Below are 18,955 nucleotides of genomic sequence, written 5' to 3' on the forward strand. Positions count from 1 at the left end.
ACAGCAGTGCATATCCCTCTCCACACAATTATTTGCATTTCTGTGCATGACCTCCATGCAGAAAACAGAGTCTGAATACAATAAAATATAAAGACAGTTGACTCTTTGTGCTCTTGGCATGACCAGTGAATTCTCCAAAGTCTGAGAATTGTGGCTCACCTCCTTAATTTCCTCTTACAAGCAAAACAATACTCAAGGTGAGCGGCTCCTTTTATGTTGAAACAAAGTTATGAGGGCTCAAAAAGGAAAAGCCAAAGAAGCCAACTTTTCTCATTCCTTCTATTATTACTGCACTGCCTCTAAAAATTCAGCTATAAAATGTCACTTGGAGTTTGAAGAGAGCCACTTGATAGGTAAAATCAAGTGATAGGAAAATTTTAGATTAACTGGTATTAGGTTGTTTCATTCTTCATTTTGAAAGAAAAACATCTCTTTCATCTTGTAGAGGACTGGGTTAAGTAAACATATTCTGAGCCACAGACAAAAGGTTTCCCAAAGCATGTTTTTCAATATTTTCACACATTTAAAATTTTATCTTTTTAATTATATGTGGAGTAAAAATCACTCATTTTGGGGGACAGCTCTTTAAGTTTTAACAAATGCACTGAGCTGTGAGACCATTATCATAATCAGGATAAAGAACAATTCCATCACTCCAAAAAAATGCCCCTTGTGCTATATACCTCTGTAGTCAAATACACTCCTTACTTCTAATCCCTGACAATCACTTTCAGTAAATTTTCATCTTTGAATTGAGACAGGGTGCAAATCTCTGCAACAAATTTAACTGCACAGGGAAGATAATGCAATGAGCTCTCCCCACAGTCCTGCTCCTCTGTCCTTTCTGAGCCTTCAGTGGAAGAATAGCACTGACCCAAATGAAAGCCGCTCTTTTTCCCTGTGGTTCCTTTTCTACAACTGACTGTGAAAGACTATTAATAAATTTTATTCTTTCTGCTCCAATCCCATCACCTTTCTGATGTGAAATACTCCCTCAACTTGAGTTCCTTGTGCACCAATGACCATATCATGGACTTAATTATTAGCACAGGTGGTAACCAATTAGTTTTCCTCTGAAGCGCTGAAGCAGAAAGGATAATGCGAGTGCAAAGCCTTCATGCACATGGAGAAATGGTTCTTGCCAGGGCCCACTCACATCAGCACAGAGATAATCATATCTCTCTGTTCCGCAGCTCACCCTCCACCCTGTGCTCAAGATGCCAGAGGAGAAACTTGATCTTTAGGCTGAGAATTGTATCTTATTTTAAAGAAATACACACACACATGTGTGCGCATGCATACATATGTATAGATGAATATGTGTATGTAAAACACAGCATTTACATTTTTTCAATTGGCATAGAAGAGTTTTTAACTAAAATATGTAAGGTAAAAAGACATTTTCTTACAAAGTCATCAACATTCAAAATCTTTCTTTCCCTTCCTTTCATGGTTCTTAACCATCTTTGTAAATAGTCCATTTTTAGTAACATTTATAACATAATGGGATTGGGAACACATTGTATTAACTAGGAAGAAATTACAGTGGTAATATTAACGTCTTACATTTATAAGCACCTTGGAGTCTATAAAAACACTCTCACAGAGTGTCTAATTTAATCAGTCTTTACCACATGGCCCCTTGGGGGAGATACAAAAGACACCGTAGCCCCTCTGAACCTTTTAGGCTACAGACCAAAGGGAGGAAGGGAGGAGGAAAACAGAAGGAACAGCAACATAAAACAACACTGCAACACACCAAAATAACTACAAAAATCAGGAACTGGCGAAACTGGTATCATTTCACCACATCCAATTAATATATCAATTTCTATGACACTAAAAAGCATAACATTCAAGCTTGGTTCAATCTTTAATTCAGAATTCCAGTGCAAAGAAACAGTGAAGGGTTTCTCGAAGTGAGATTTGACCTAGATGACTAACATTTTGGGTTTGAGTACTGCTCACATGGGAAAACTTTTCTAAAGAAAAGGGATGATTAAGTAGGGTTTGGATGCTGAGAAGAGCTCCCCTGGTGGCTTAGCGGTAGAGAATACACCTGCAATGCAGGAGACATGGATCTGATTGCTGGGTGGGAAGATCCCCTGGAGGAGGAAATGGCAATCCATTCCAGTATTCCTACTTGGGGAATCCCGTGGACAGAGGAGCCTGGCAAGCTACAGTCCACGGGATCGCAAAAGAGTTGGAGACAGGTTAGCAGCTAACCAACAACAACAGATACTGAGAAACATGCATGTCAAGGCACTATTTTCACTGAGGGGAAAAGCAAGAAGATAAACATCAAAAATGACAACTTAAATGCTTTGTCCCTGGGTCAAGGTCTTATTTCAGAGCAGGAGCGTGGTTTCTCTTCTATGTATCAATACTTTCAATGTAGACCAGAAACAGTTGGTTAAATGGAAGTCAAACAGTAACTTATATGGAAGCACAGGCAGAAAGCTTAAAGACTGGGTCCTTAAGAACAACTGTTCCAACACATTTCTGTTCCTGACAGAAGAAATAAACTACCAGGACGCAAGCATAAAGCACTGGGACCTAACCAACAGGACCACAGGAACCCAAAACACAAGGCGGATTGGAGGATAATGGAAAGAGGATGTCGCAGACCCCAGCTCCTCTTTGGACCTTTGCGGAAACAGCAGAGAAACCTGGAGGCTGCAGAGACAGGGGAGGGTGTGGGTGTGGTCCAGGTCGGAGGACAGCCAAAGCTGTCTACATCCACAAGGCCAGGCTTCTGAGGCATGAACCCACTTCACCCCCTTCATACTTCCATGAAGCAGCTACCCCCTCATAAGGAAAGGAGCAGAGACATGGTAAGTTCAATTCTTAACCTATTCATTTTCAGGTATCATTGGGAATGGCCAGGTAGAGTTGACATTAACGAGGGGAAAAGACTAGTGTGGTTCTGCCTCTGAGCATATGAAAAGGGACCAATTTGTAATGAAATGTACATACAATGTGAAGTTTTCCTCCTGAGCTCTGAGCCCTCCATCCAATTCTCCACCCATTACCCCCCATCTCCCCAGTCATGCTCTTCACTCTAAGCAAACCCACATGGTGTGACGGCACCATTCCCGTCTCACTCCTGCCTCTGGAACTGCCCCAGTGTCCCACTCTTCCTTCACAGAGGTCCTCTGCCATACAAGGCCTCCCCAGATGAACTCCCCTTGGACTGGCTCTTCTCAACATCCCATCTGATACGATAAAGAGTGGAGATTTCTTACACTCTCAAAATCTACTTTCAATTTTCTGAAGCACAACTTGCTGGCCATCTTAGGGGGAAAAAATTAAGCCCAAATGCTTTCTTATCTCCCCATTCTCCAAAGAATAAAATAGAAAAGCAGAGAAAGGAGGCAGATTTGACTCTGAATTGGTTTATGTATCCGAAAGGGAAGTCTGCTGTCATGTAAGGAGGTGGTTGGCAGGCAGATAAAGCCAAGAGGAAGCCAATGAACTGAGCAGGTCTGTGGCTGAGGGTGGGGAGCACAGGCTGGGATGTAATAGGAGATACCTGAAGGAACAGGTAATTGACAGGAGGCTCTGAAGGCACTTAGAGGGGACCAGAGTGACAGTTGTCAAAGTTGACTAACCCAAGTCATTTTCTTTATCTGTGGATATACTGAGTATTTGCATTTGAATATACAGGGAATTTTCCAATTTCACGTTAAAGAAAATAATGTAGCTAGACTTTGAAATTATGACTTAAGAGAGTACAGAAACTGTCAAGTTTTCTAATTCTTAACCCTTGCAAAATTCTTCTTCTGAAAGCAGCTCCATTCTGAGTAAAAACTGATCTCTTTCAGAGGTGTGAGACCTGCCTTTTCCTAAACTTGCCAGGGTAAGAAATAGGTTAGGTTACCAGTGTTAATATCTTAAAAGAATGCAAAGCAATTTACAAACACTGGACATCAACAAAGTCATATTTAAACAGATTATGTACTAACATTCAATTTGGAGGGCACTGGGTCCTTCAACAAAACAAATATTTCCCATTAACTGACAAACTTAAAGGCCAGGCTGCTAATCCCACATTCCCCAAGGACAGAAGCTCTTTCAGGCGGTTCACCTAGGTCAAAATTGCTCAGCTAATACAAAAAGTTAGTCAGAATAAGGATCTATTAAAAATGCCAACCATTAATGTTAGATTTAAGCAAACATTTAAATGTACATTTATTTGCAAATCTTTTAATGTGGAGCCAAGGCCTTTTCTTTGAGGAGGATCCAGTGATCTTCTAGGTTTGTCGTGGTCTTCTAGGCATAAATAACACCCATGAGACAATGACAAAGATTCCTAGGTTTGTTTTCTTTCAAGAAGAGTGCAAATTTTAAGACACTTGTGAAGCAGTATGAAAACAAAATCTGGAAGCTGCCCACATTTTTATGATTTTCCCTAATCTTTTATAATTGACTCATCTTTATCCAATCTGATAGTCATTTGTCTTCATGGAGTCTTTCCAAAGGTTTTCATGAAAATGATGGCTCTCTCTATTTTAGCACACACATTTCATCAGTTTTCATTCCATTTAATTAATTTATGCCAATCACAGTTGCGAGAATACCACACAAAAACAGACTGGGAACTAAATGCCTCTTGGTGAGTACTTCACTCAGTGAGTGGACATCCTGCCCATGGACCCCCACCAGCAGGCTGGGAGAGTCTATGCCAGTGGGAGGACTGTCAGGAGGGGATGGGAAGAGCTGGTTCACAAGGGGGAGGATAGGAAAGTGGCCTTCTACTTACTGCACTGTGATTTAGCTCTTGGAGGATTCTATCTGTGAGAATTTCTAAAGCCAGGACTACATCTTGGTATGTGAGTGTGTGTTAGTCATTTAGTCGTGTCCGACTCTTTTGGTCCCATGGACTGCAGCCCGCCAGGCTCCTCTCTCCATGGAGTTCTCCAGGCAAGAATACTAGAGAGGGTAGCCACTCCCTTCACCAGATCTTCCCGACCTAGGGATCAAACCCAGGTCTCCCACATTGCAGGCAGATTCTTCACCGTTTGAGACACCTTGATAATGCCTGCCATATTATAAGCACACAATAATTAATATATCCAATGAAAGAATTTACCTTGACTATCTTTAATTATTCCCACACTGTTAAGAGAACACAGAGCAATGTTTCGTTTTGATAACACTGAAGAGGGGGACAGTGCATTAAAAGACCAGAAAATTACCAAGACTATATGAAGAAAAAGGAAGAAGGAAAACCCCCAGTTCAATAATTCCATCCCAAAGGACTCTAACCCAAAAGTCAAAAACCTTTACCTTCCTAGGAGCCCAACACATGCTCTGACACTGGGAAGTGGAGATCAGATGAAGAGTTGGTTGCGGGTTCCCTCCTAGGCAAGTTTCAAAACTGAAATCCAAAAATTTAATCAGACCTTTCATCCAGGTGAAAAGATTGTTATGGGAACAGGTATTTTCCTCTGAGACAACAATAATAACTAACAAATGTGAATACTTAATCTTGCCAAGCACTGTGGTAAGCATACCAAGTGCTTTTATTCATTTGTCAGCATAACAATTGTACTGAATTGTTCAAATTTATTCAAAGACACATAACTTATCAAACTGGAGTCAGGATTTGAATCCAGAGCCTATGTTCTTTAACCACTGTACCATACAGAAAAGTCAGTTCACCTTTTCTTATAAATAATATAATTTTAATATTTTGCCCAGGGATTTTTGTTAGTGTATTTCCCAAATGTACAGCAAAGTCTTTCATTAAAAAGTTGATGTTAGGGACTTCCCTGGTGCCCCATGGATAAGAATCTGCCTTGCAATGCAGAGGACGTGGGTTCGAGCTCTGGTTGAAGAACTAAGATCCCACATGTTGCAGAGCAACTAAGCCCATGCGCCCCCACTACTGAGCTAGGGTGCTTCAACTAGCAAGTCTGAGGGCTGCAAAGAAAGATACTGCATGACAGAATGAAGATCCTGAACGCAGCAATTAAGACCTGACAAAGATAACAAAAGTTTTATTCTGCTAACGCAGAGATGGTTAGAACTGCAGTTCATATCCCCTGAGCCTTGACCAGGTGCCCAGCTCTGTGTCTGGCATTTCACATGCACAATATCTTGCCTTGTAAAGGTGATAACAAGACCTGCATTACGTTCAGCACCTGCTCCATGCCAGACGCTTCTGATCAGGGATACACACATTTCATTTCTTGCCCTACTCCTCAGAGCATTCCTGGGGAGGATGCTGCACTGGCTTCAGGCAGTCAAGGAAATGAGCTTATGAGACAGGGTGACTGGCCCAGGGCAACAATGCATTAAAAGGCAGTGCAGAAATAGAATCTCCGTAGTGTGAAATATCTCGGTGTATCAGTAGATAGAGATGTAAATCAGTCAAGAAACAGACAGAGCAAGCACACATATGGCAAAATGTTGCAAATTAGTAATCCTAATAAAGGGATACATAGGAATTAACTGTACTATGTTTGCAACTTTTCTTTAAGTCCGAAACTAATTTTTTTTTTTTAAAGAGGAAAATGAAGCCTGAGTCAGAGCATAAAAGTATCCTAAAGGTTCGGTTCCCTCTCGGGAGACACCTTTAGTCATTACAAAGAGATGAGAATCAACTGTTTCCTTCGCTGTTGTTTAGTCACCAAGTTGTGTCCCATGGACTGCAGCACGCCAGGCGTCCCTGTCCTTCACTATCTCCAGGAGTTTGCTCAAACTCATGTCCACTAAGTCAGTGATGCCATCCAACCATCTCATCCTCTGTCACCCCCTTCTCCTCCTGCCTGCACTAGAAAAAAAAAAAAAAAACTTAACTTACATTCTTTAAAAAAAAAAAGTGAGAGAAGAAGAAGAAACTGCAATAGAGTGATCTTTTAAAAACTATCAATTAAACATGCATGGTGCAGACTGGCTTGCTGGTCACCAGAACCTAACCATCAGAAATGCAGTGTAATTTCTAACCTGAAACTATCACAACATTGTTAACTGGCTATATGATTTGGGAGAATGGCATTCTAACATGTATACTATCATGTAAGAATTGAATCGCCAGTCTATGTCTGATGCAGGGTGCAGCATGCTTGGGGCTGGTGCATGGGGATGACCCAGAGAGATGTTGTGGGGAGGGAGGTGGGAGGGGGGTTCATGTTTGGGAATGCATGTAAGAATTAAAGATTTTAAAATTTAAAAAATTTAAAAAAAAATAAAGAAATGGAAAGAAACCTCAAGAAAAAAAAAAAAGAAATGCAGTCTAACTTGTAGGTAAAAAGTTAATTCATTTCAGCATTGAAAAAGAACAGCATTTACTAGGTGAATTGTTAGCATTCAATATGTTTGAAGCATCTTGCCAAGTTTAGAATTAAAAGAAAACTGTGAGCGCATTTAACACTAAAGTAAAATTATCAAACATTTGATATTTAAAGGAATTTAGGCCATTTCTATCTTTTAGGAATTGGAGATCTTTGTATAACTCCGCATTTAAAACAGTGATCCTTCAATAAAAAGTGAGCTAAATTTGTCTCAGAAGTGAGAATAATGATGATTATTTAAGAGAGACTATTTAGGTACTAATTTAATCCTGTGGGATGAACTTGATGAAGTTCCCAGCATTTGACTATTTTAACCTAGAAAATGGTATTTTTATATGATTCCATGATATAGTTTCATATATTAGTAGGCTATTCTCTTAGTCTGTAATAAATTTCTGCAACTATTATACAAACAAAAATGTCATGATTTTTTACAACACTAGATGGCAGTAAATACACAAAAGTTGTAACACGATATAGCTACCAACATAAAATGAAGATTATTTTTGTTTTTTATTCAATTTTACATTGCACACTCAATCAAGTTAAAAAAAAGAAAGAAACACAGGATTTTTTAATCCAAGACATCCCTGGTAGTCCAGAGGCTAAGATTCTGCATTCCCAATGCAGCCTGTGTTTGATCGTTTGTCAGGGAACTAGATCCCACATGCCTTGCAACTAAGACCTGGTACAGCCAAATAAATAAATTATTTTTAAAAACTCTGAAGAGTCAAAAACCTAAATAAAAATTAAAGTTTCCTGGATTTGAAAATGTGAACCAGAAAACATGCTGAAATGACCAATTAATCCACAATTTAAATATGAGAACACTAACTCTCAACATGAACTATATTAAATTGGTACATTTTCTATGTCTTCTTTGTTAACAGATTCTCATCACATAAATGTATTTAAATGTTACTTTAGAGGAAAAAACCTTTAAAATGTCTTAAATTTCTTTTCCCATGAAGATGTTAAAAATTATATAAGAATCCACTTTACATATACTTATAGCTTATTTATTATAGCCTTTTCAAATTAGTGAAATTTCTACTTTTCCATGGGCCATGAATGTATATATAAAAGTACACCATGTTGTTTATTTAATATACTACTAACAAAATATCTTTTTAAATTTTTAACTCAATAGTAACATTTTACCTAAACTATAAGAAAAATAGGAAATAAAATATAATTTTAAGACTTGAATTTGGAAAACATATTTGCGATCAAAGAGAGAAATCTTAGAAATATTAATTTGATCCACTAATTCTTTTGATGGGCTTTTCATAATATTCTGAATTTAGAATTTCAGTTTTTTAAATGTATATGATAAGAAAGCAAAAACTTACATTTTCTAATTTATTTGTAAACTTTCCACTTATTGGATTCATTACAAGACCAGATGGCATTCAGCTCAGGTCTCAGCAACACTGAAATAAAATTAGCTAACGTACTCAATTTTTTTGGTTACTTATAACACTTTCTCTGAGCTTGATTTTGTTCTGACACACAAAATTCTCTATTATTTGAAATTTCATGTTTTGGCCACACATGGATTCCATGCAGCTTGTGGGATCTTAGATCCCCAACCAAGAACTGAACCTGCACCCTCATCAGTGAAACAGAGTCCTAACCACTCGACCGCCAGGGAATTCCCTAAAATTCCCAGTTTAGAAACCAAAGCTAGGTCCACTCAATTATATGAAAGTAAAGAAAATAAAAACAAATAAACCTTCAAATACAATACCGTGGCAGAAGAGGAGGACTGATTTCAATGCCAATCTGTACCAATATAACCCAGCTTTTGAACAATAGTTTTAAAACATCAGAAACTACGTAACTATAGTTACTAAAAGCATGCAAACGCACACCCAAATGGCCAAAACAATCTTGAAAAAGAAGAACAAAGTTGGGCAGTTTCATATTTTCTGACTTCAAAGTTATAGTAATCAAAGCAGTGTGGTACTGGCATAAAGAGAGCTATTATTTGTCTCCAAACTCATCAAATTGTATACATTAAATATGCACAGCTTTTTGTATGTCAATCATACCACAATAAAGTGGCTTACAGAAAAAAGACAGATATACAGACCAATGGCATAAAGAGCAAAGAAATAAACCCCACATATATGGTCAAATGATTTTTGACAAGGGTGCCAAGACCATTCACTGGGGAAAAAGACAGTCTTTTCAACAAATGATTGTGGGAAAACTAGATATTCCAATGCAAAAGAATGAATTTGGATCCTTTTCATATACAAATTTAGTTATACAAAAATTAAATCAAAGACCTAGACTTAATATCTAAAACTATTAAACTCCTAGAAGACAACATAGGGCAAAAGCATCATGACATTAGAGTTGGTAATGAATTCTTGGATACGACACCAAAAGCAAAGGCAAAAAAAAGGAAAAAAATAGGAAAGTTGGACTTCTGTGTATCAAAGGATAGTATCAATCAAGTGAAAAAGCAACCCACAGCATGGGACAAAGTATTTGCAAATCATATATCTAATAGGATACTGACATCTAGAATATATAAAGGATTCCTACAACAACTGAAAAATCAACAACACAATTAAAAAATGGGCAAAGGACTTGAATAGACATTTCCCTGGAAAAGATAGACAAATGGCCAATAAGCACATGAAAAGATGCTCAACTACCTCACACCATTAGGATGACTTATTCAAAAAAACAGAAAATATCAGTGTTGTCAAGGATATGAAGAAGCTGGACCCCTGTGCATTGCTCATGGGATATACATGATGCAGCTGCTATGACAGATGGTACAGCAGAGGTTACGATGGGAGGGTCCTCAAAACAGTGAGCCTAGAATCACCACGCAATCCAGCAGCAACTCTCTGGCTATATACATACAAGAAGTGAAAGCACAGAACTCAGACAGACACCGGAACGCCCATGTTTGTAGCAGCATTATTCACAACAGACAAAAGGTGGAAGCGGCAGTGTGTCTGTCCATTGATGGATCAAGAGATAAATAAAATGTGATATACAGGTATACATGAATAGCATTTTCAATCTTAAAAAGAAATGAAATTCATAACATAAATGAACCTTGAAGACATTATGCTAAGATAAATAAGTCAGAGGATAAATACTGTATGATTCCACCTACATCAGGTTTCTCGAGGTTACTACAGGCTAGAGGGGGGTAGAATGTGGAGTTGGCATTTAATGGGTACAACACTTCAGTTGGGGAAGGTGAGAAAGTTCTGGAGACGGACGGTGGTGATGATTGCTTAACAAAATCAAGGTACTTCATGCTACAGAACTATACACTTAAAAATGGTTAAGAAGGTAAATTTCACATAATGTGTTTATTAATACAACTAAAAATTTAGAAGAGGTTAAAATGGTAAACTTATGTTATTTATGCTTTACTACAATAAAAGAAAAAGAAAGAAAGAAAGTGAAAGAGCAGTACACACTTATCTATTACAACCTCCTCATACCTCCTGGCCCTTTGAGTTATTCTGGGTGATTGCCACATTAGTAATGATCTCCATATTAGTAAATATTGGTACCATTACAGTTATATCCTCATCAAAATAAGCACACACTAAACACAATCATTCCTCTCTTATAGGAAGTTAGCCTTGGCAACCAAAGGAAATATTTCTTATTTGGAGGTGTAAACGAAGAAGAAACAGAACAGCCTAAGACACTGCTGGCATTCTGGCCTATGTGGATTAATTTTAAATACCTTTCTTCTATGTCGTGACTGACTCTAAGTGAGTCCATGGCTGTGCTTTTGTCTCCTATGCTTCAGGTCATCAGGAACACCTGACATCCTCAGAGTAGATTAAAATAGGGTCAGAATTCTGAGTCAGATGTCTCCACCAGCATGGAGGAAGGTGCTTTTCAAACTGCTCTGGGAAATCAGAATGAAGTCACATCCAGGACTTTTCAAAACAGGCTACAGAGGCCCCAAGAGCTCACCACAGGAAAAAGATATAGACAGGAAAGGGTCTGCTGTCTTTGAATGAAATTCATGGGTTTCTGCCCCACAGACCATTTACTTAGCATGTCCTTCTCCTGCCCAGCTGCATCTCTGGTAAATGTACTAAACTAAAGATATCTGTGGGTGTGCACAGAGTGGTTTTAGATATCCATTTCTTCTTGACTACATTAAGAAGCAGAATTCTTCACAACACTGTAAATCAACTATATTTCAATGAAAAAAGACAAAACAGAAGGAGCAGAATCCCTGAAGACAAAAATAAAAAGATGGTTTAGTCTTCTCTTAGCACCAGATTCAGTGAAATATACATAGAGCAGAGTTAGCTGCTCAGATGTGTCCAACTGTTTGTGATCCTATGGACTATAGCCCACCAGGCTCCTCTGTCCATGGGATTTCTCAGGCAAGAATACTGGAGTGGGTTGCCACTTCCTCCTCCAGGGGATCTTCCCGATCGAACCCATATCTCTTACATCTCCTGCATTGGCAGGCAGGTTCTTTACCACTAGTGCCACCTGGGAAGCCACGCTCAGTACCAAGTGTAATTTAATTAAGGAGTGAAAAGGATGTGTTGTACAGGCAGGACTCAGAAAATGTTATACACTAACAAATATAGATATATAACTAATACTGAAAATAAATTTATCCCAAAATACCCATTTTCCCTTTTTAAATAAACACTGAAATTCCCAGCTTCCTTTTAAAAACTCCATTAATTCAACAGTCATCTAAACACTGAACTGGATCCCTATAGTGTTTTAGTCACTAATCTAGGGAGTAGCCTATTTTCTGAGATAGAAAAGCAGACATCATTCTGTTCTCACGAAGCCAGTGGTACACAGGAGGGTTGAGATGAGGTCCTGAAGGTACAACCCCATGATGGGATTAGTGACCTTAAAAAAAAAAAAAAAAAAGGACACCAGAGAGTAAGAAGGCAGCTCTCAACAAGCCAAGAAGGCCCTTACAAGCACCAAATCTGCCAGCACCTTGATTGTGGACTTCCAGACTTCAGAGCTGTGAGAAATACATGTCTTATTTATGCCAGCCAGTCTACAGAATTTTGTTAGAGCAGCCTGAGTGAATATAAGTCATTGCAAAAAAAAGTTTCAACAATCAAGTACAAATCCTCTTGGAACAAATGGAAAAACGGAAAATCTCAGCAAAACGAACAAAACTCAGATGTTACAATTATAACACAGAACTAAATGGAACTTTTAGAACTGAAAAATGTAATCACAGAAACTTTTAAAAACTCAGTGGATGGGGTCAATAGTATAGTGGAAATGACAGAGGAAAGAATCAGTGAACTTGAGGAATATGAATAGAATTCACCCAAACTGAGCAGCAGAGAGAAAAGAGGCCAAAAAAAAGAAGCTGAACATAACCTTAGCAATCTGTAGGAAAATACAAAAACCAAACAAACAAACAACATTCAGATCATCAGAATCCCAGATGGAGAAAAGAATGAAGAGAGTATCTGAAGAAACAACGTCTGAAATTTTCCCAAATTTGGTGAAAGAATAAGCCTAAAGATCTAAGAAGTGAAGTAAACCCCAAACAAATCAATCAATCCACACCAAGACCCATTATAACTCAATCTGGGGAAACTAAAAGTAAAGAAAACACTTTGAAAGCAACCAGAGGAAAAGTGCAACAGTAGCTACCATCAGTCTGAATGAAAACAGATTCCTCACCTAAACCTTGGAGAAGGAAGTGCCAGAATATTTTTCAAGTGCTGAAAGAAAAGAATTGTAATCCACGAATTCCATACCTTATGAAACTATCCTTCAGGAATCAAAGAGGAGGGAAAAAAGTGATCAGATAAAGAAAAGCTAAGAGAATTTGGTGCTAGCACTGGTTAAAGAAGTTCTCCAAACAGAAAGGTTACAACACAGTTTTCCAGGCCTGCCACGACAAAGTATCAGGAACCGGGTGGTTTAAACAACAGAAATGTATTGTCTCACAGTCTGGAGACTAGGAGTCTGAAGTCATGGCTTCAGGGGCCCTGCTCCCTCTGAAACCTGGATGGGAGACTCCTCCCTTGGTGCTGCCTGGGTTCTGCCGGTTGACGGCAGTCCTTGGGGTTCTGTGGCCTGGAGCTAAAGCACTTCCATCTCTGCTTCCCTCATCACAGAGCACCCTCCCCTGGGTTTCTGTGTCTCTTCTCTCCTTGTCAGGACAATGGTCATCCTGGATAAGGGTCTCCTCTACTCCAATACGACCGCACTGGAACTACTTAGAGCTGTAGCAACTCCATTTCCAAATCAGGTCACATTCTGAGGTGCTGGGGGTCAGGAATTCAACAGACTTTTGGGGGAGACACAATTTACTAATAACAAGTTACCAAAGAAAAGTTCACAGACTATAGGTTGCCATTCATATAACATAACATATAATGTTATGTTATAACATTCTCAAAATGAGAAAATTATAGAGATGGAGAAGAGATTCATGACCACTGATGCTCACAGAGGTGAGCTGAGGGACGAGAATACCAGTGTGACTATAAGGGGGTAGGAGGAGGGAAACCTTTGTGATGACGGAAATGCACATATCTTGACTGTAGGGGTTTAATGAATCAATACATGTTATAAAATGACAACCACACACACACTACACCAGTGTCAAGGTCTCCGTTTTAAAATCATGTTACAGTTATGTAAGTTGTAACCATTGGGACGAACTGCGTGAAGGGTGCATGGGCCCTCTGTACTATCTTTCCAGCTTCCTTTGAATCATAATTATTTCAAAATAAAAGGCTTAAAAATGTAACAAAGTAAAAATTAAAGTCACAATTGAAGAATAATAAGTTTCCTATAGAAAACAAGGTTTTTCCTCACAAGAGGTTTTAATCGAGGCTTTTATTTCTGCTGTACTCTGAAGAACCAACTTAGATAATGCCAGTAAAATAGTTGCTTGAATACTACAGGAAGAGACTAAAATGGTAAGAGGAGGCATAAGGGTTAGAACCTCAGGACAACAACACAGTTCCCGTTAAAACTGATTAAGAGATCAGTTCCTGCTATCTGATTAAGAGATCACGGATACAAAAGAAAACACTGGCCTAATGAACGGGAATATATAGGAAGACTGGGCCAGCCAGGAGTCTAGGAAAAGTGACGGCAAAATCAAGAAGTGGGAAGTGCTGAAATCATCCATCACTGCTTAGAAGCTGATGCGGGACACTGTGACCCAGCTCAGACAGAGGGAGGGAATGACTTTTAGGTTTTCTGCATCTCTTAAGACTATTACACTCCTCTTTCTCTGCCACTAAATTCACTAAATAACTGTCTAATAACCAGCTCCACTTCTACTTGAACATGGACTGTTATAAGCATTGGAAAAGTCTCCTTATGGCAAATTAACTACCTGGAATTCTGGTCAGTTCCTTGTGAGTCTCATGATTTTTAAGTGAAAGCCAGCCCCAAAGCTGAAAGCACCTAATGAGCTCCAGACGTGCTGACAAAGACAACCTCCAAGATCTGCAGAGTTAAGGGCCGTGTCTTAAATCAAGAAGATGCACTGTGAGCCTGGTCGTTTGGCCATCCCGTCTGAGGGACCTCTGTCTTGTTCTTTCACTGCCACAGGTGGTAAGTCACCTTGCAAATAGCTCTCCAAAATCCTGTTCAGCCAACAAAATTCACAACAGGCTTACTTTTATCTGCAAAACATTCTCTTTCTCTTCCTACTTGCTGCTGTCTAAAATCCTTCTCCGAAATGCATACTCTACACACATCTTCTATCATGAACACAGATTCCTATCAAACATGCTAAAAGAGCCAACAGAACAAAGCAGAATCTCTTTCTTCTACTCCCAGAAACGTACAAGTTCATAATTTCATTTCTTAGGGTTAGCCCTAAGTCCTGAATCACCGCTCTGTGACCCTACTAAGTTCTGCTTTGACAAACTTTTACTACGATTCTATTTTTTTTAGTGTCTAAAAATGAAAGATCACAGTATCCTTGACAACTATAATCACAACAAGAAAATTCCTGCAAATTCTTCCATTTGTTATTGATTAGAGTTTCATTTTCAAGATGTACAGTAATCTGTATTCAGAAATATGATAAACAAGTTACATATCAAAGAAATACACAGACAGCCAACTTATACTTTGTATGTGATATTGTGAGTCTTCCTATTCTTTACATCTTGGAGTTTTAGATTGTTTTACGATGAATCCCATACCTGCTGCAAATGAGACTTTAAACAAGTCATGATCAAAAAGTATTTCTTAGGATTTATTCGCTCAAGAAAGTAGAAGTTACAGATTCCCTAAAACTGACTAAAAAAAAACAAAACATTAAGTCCACAGAATTCTGTTTCAAATAGGATTTATCTCCTCAGCACTAGACACACCAGCACAATGGATGGAACAGTAACAGTCCTGTTTGTACCATGGTGACTATTTTGTACGTAGACAACAACCAGGAATGCACAGCCTGGATCCTCATGTGTTCCCATTACCTGAACTGCTTTGCCTTCTAACTAGTTAGTGCAAGTCACTGAACTGCCCATCAGTGACAGGCAGAGACATCACTGCCTTAGAAAAACATAGGCATCTGACGTAGAGACTATTTAAAATAGACTTAAATGTTCACTTACCTCCACGGCTACTACGATCAAAATGAGGTCTGTTTTTGACTCTGAGAAGAGTGCATTCACTTGTGGTGACATTCCAATCAGAGCACAGTTGGTGACCACAGATATAACACTCATTGTTTCAAAAGCCAACTGAAAGAAAAAAAAAGTGAAATGAAAAATCACAATTGCGTGTGTGCTCAGTCGTGTCCGATGCTTTGAGACCCTGTCGACTGTAGCACGCCAGGTTCCTCTGCCTATGGAAATTTTCCTGGCAAGAATACTGAAGATGGTTGCCATTGCCTTCTCCAGGGGATCTTCCTGGCCCAGGGATCAAACCCATGCCTCCTGCCCTGGCAGGCAGATTCTTTACCACCTGGGAAGCCCAAAAACCACAATGACTGTGTCCGTATTTCCTCCTTCTTTTTCATATTATTTAAAGTCAAAGAAAAAGTCTTTCCTTAGTTCTAAACATTCCAAGAACATGCAAAACTTTTTCGCTATAATGCCATGATTTTATTTAGGTCAAAAAAGACATACTGTTAGAAGGTATTTCAGATACTTTAGGCTTGAATATCCCAAACAATATGTTCTATCTTTCCAACTGGAGGTGGCCAGGGACCTGAATTTGGAACACATCCAAGAAAAATACACTATTAAAGTTACTTGACTCTATGCATATCTGAAGGGAAACTAAAGTAGTGCAATCAGAGGGAATGTTTTACATTCAAAAACAAAGATGACTTTAAATAGAATTCATTTTGTAAAACTGTCCTACTTAACAGACCACACATCACATCTGGTTCAGCCATACCCAAGGCACCAGTTACAATGATTCCTTTCTAGTGGCATTTACCAATTCACCTGTAGAACTTTAGAAAAACACTGATACCAGGCCCCACTGAGACCTACTAAGACTCTGTGATCCAGGGTCCCACGAGGAGACCAGTACACATTACTGAGTGTGGACTGGGGAAACGTTGTGACCACTGTTCTTTCTTTTTTGTGTGCACGGCACTTGGTGATCACTACTTCAGAACTTACTAATTCTAAGAAATGCAATTACCACTAGAAATATAGAAGCAAAACATGACTGAAGCTCAACTTAATAAAATCTTGTCCCATGAAGATTATCTAATCTCAACTTAATGAAATCTAGTCCCATGAAGATTATCTACCATCTTGTATTTTAAAAAATCCTTTGTGTAATCTTATTGTTTTTTGACAGTTTTCTTTATAACAAATCTACATAGGACTTTACCTTCTCTTAAAATAGCTTTAAATTTCTATTTATTTAATTATTATAAATTCAATCAAAAATCAAATGTTACCAGTGTACAGGGAAGTCTCCTTGTCCCCTTTCTCCCCCTTGTCAGTTTCTGTTCTTTCCATAGGATAACCACTATTATTAATTTCTTATATAACTTTCCAGACACTTTGTTTGCAAACAAATACAAGCAAACTTGCACAAATACTTTCTTATTCTCCTCTCAGCGTAATACACATTGTCAAGTCCCTTGCTTTGGTCACTTAAAATGCTGTGTAAGTTATTTTGTGTCAGGACACAGAGATCATCATTCTTAAGTCACAACTTAAGCCTGAAGTCACAACTGCTTAAGTATTTTATCGCATGAATGTATCAAGGTTTATTTAATCATTTCCTTCTTGGTTATTATTACAAACAGTGCTATAATTAGAAACCTTGCAAACACATCCTTTAAGAAGTGTGGAAGTAGGATAAATTCCTGAAAGTGGAATAGTTGAGCCAAAGGTGCCACTGTGTTCGTTATTCTGACAGTACCAAGCTGAACTCAGGGTTGACCAGTTCACCTTCCCATCGGCAGCACAGGACAGCTTCTGGCTTCCTGCATTTTTAATACATTTCTATCTAAACTTTTATTTTAAAATATCACTTATCATGAGTTATAATTTACATACAATAAATTTCACTTATTTATGATGTACACTTTATTAAGCTATACTCACCTGGGAAACCACCATCACAAACAGGATATTTCCATTTTCCCCCAAAGATTCCTCACAGTGCTTTGCAGTCCACCCTTCTCTTTATACCTGGCACCAAGCAAACTTTGATCTATTTTTTCATCGCTATATATTAGTTTGTTGTTTCAGAATTTTATATAGATTCACACAGTATATATGCTTTTATGTCTCCTCCTTTCATTCAACATGATTTTGAGGTTGATCCATATTATACGTTATCAGTACTTTATTCTTTTTATTGCTGAGTACTGCTCCATTGTATGAATATATCATGATTTTTTTACCCATTTAGCTAGTGGGTTGTTTGGCAAATTGGGTTGTTTCCAGTCTTGAACTATTCTGAATAAAGTTACTATGGACACTCCTGTACAGTCTTTGCAAGGATATGTTCTTTCCCCTGGATTTCTAAGAACAGAGGTGCTGGGGTATGGTAGGTATATGTTGAACTATTTTTTTTTTTACAAATTGCAATTTAGTTTTGCAAGCATACACACCGAGGAAACTAGAATTGAAAGAGACATGTGTACCCCAATGATCATCGCAGCACTGTTTATAATATCCAGGAAATGGAAGCAACCTAGATGTCCATCAGCAGATGAATGGATAAGAAAGCTGTAGTCTTCCATTTTAAAACAGGTATAGAGTGTGATCTCACTGTGGTTTTCTTGTGCATTTCCCCGGTAGCTAATTCTAAATCTTTCCTTGAGCTCATTGATCATTTACATACATTCTTTGGTGAAGCATTTCTTCAAATCTTGTCCATGTTTTTATTTAATTGTCTTATTACTGAGTTGCAGGAGTCCTTCACATAATCTGAACACAAGTTGTCTGGTAGACATATGTGTTGTGAATATCTTCTCTCCTTCTGTGTCTTGCCTTTTTTTCCCCTCTTAACTTTTGAAGCACAAACTCCCTTACCCCCTCATTTGGAGATTTAATTACCCCAATACTATCAGTAGATAGTCGATGATTTTCTCCATTTAACAGATTTTAACCTGCATCACATACTGAATTTCTGGACTTTCTATTTTGTTCCATTGATCTGTCTGAATAATGCAGCAGCACCACTCTACTTTAACAACTGAG

The 18,955-nt window shown here is 38.4% G+C and overlaps 1 protein-coding gene across 2 annotated transcripts in view; it reads right to left on the reverse strand.

Annotated features, from left to right (window-relative positions):
• Positions 1–18,955, reverse strand: part of ANO10 (anoctamin 10) — a 212,068-nt gene that overhangs the window by 144,990 nt on the left and 48,123 nt on the right. For both annotated transcript variants that reach the window (XM_018066945.1, XM_018066946.1), the window contains exon 11: positions 15,890–16,018. In XM_018066945.1, coding sequence (XP_017922434.1) covers positions 15,890–16,018 — 129 coding nt within the window. The remainder of the gene's footprint in view (positions 1–15,889; positions 16,019–18,955) is intronic.

Source organism: Capra hircus, chromosome 22, assembly GCF_001704415.2.
Source record: "Capra hircus breed San Clemente chromosome 22, ASM170441v1, whole genome shotgun sequence".
NCBI classification, from domain to species: Eukaryota; Metazoa; Chordata; class Mammalia; order Artiodactyla; family Bovidae; genus Capra; species Capra hircus.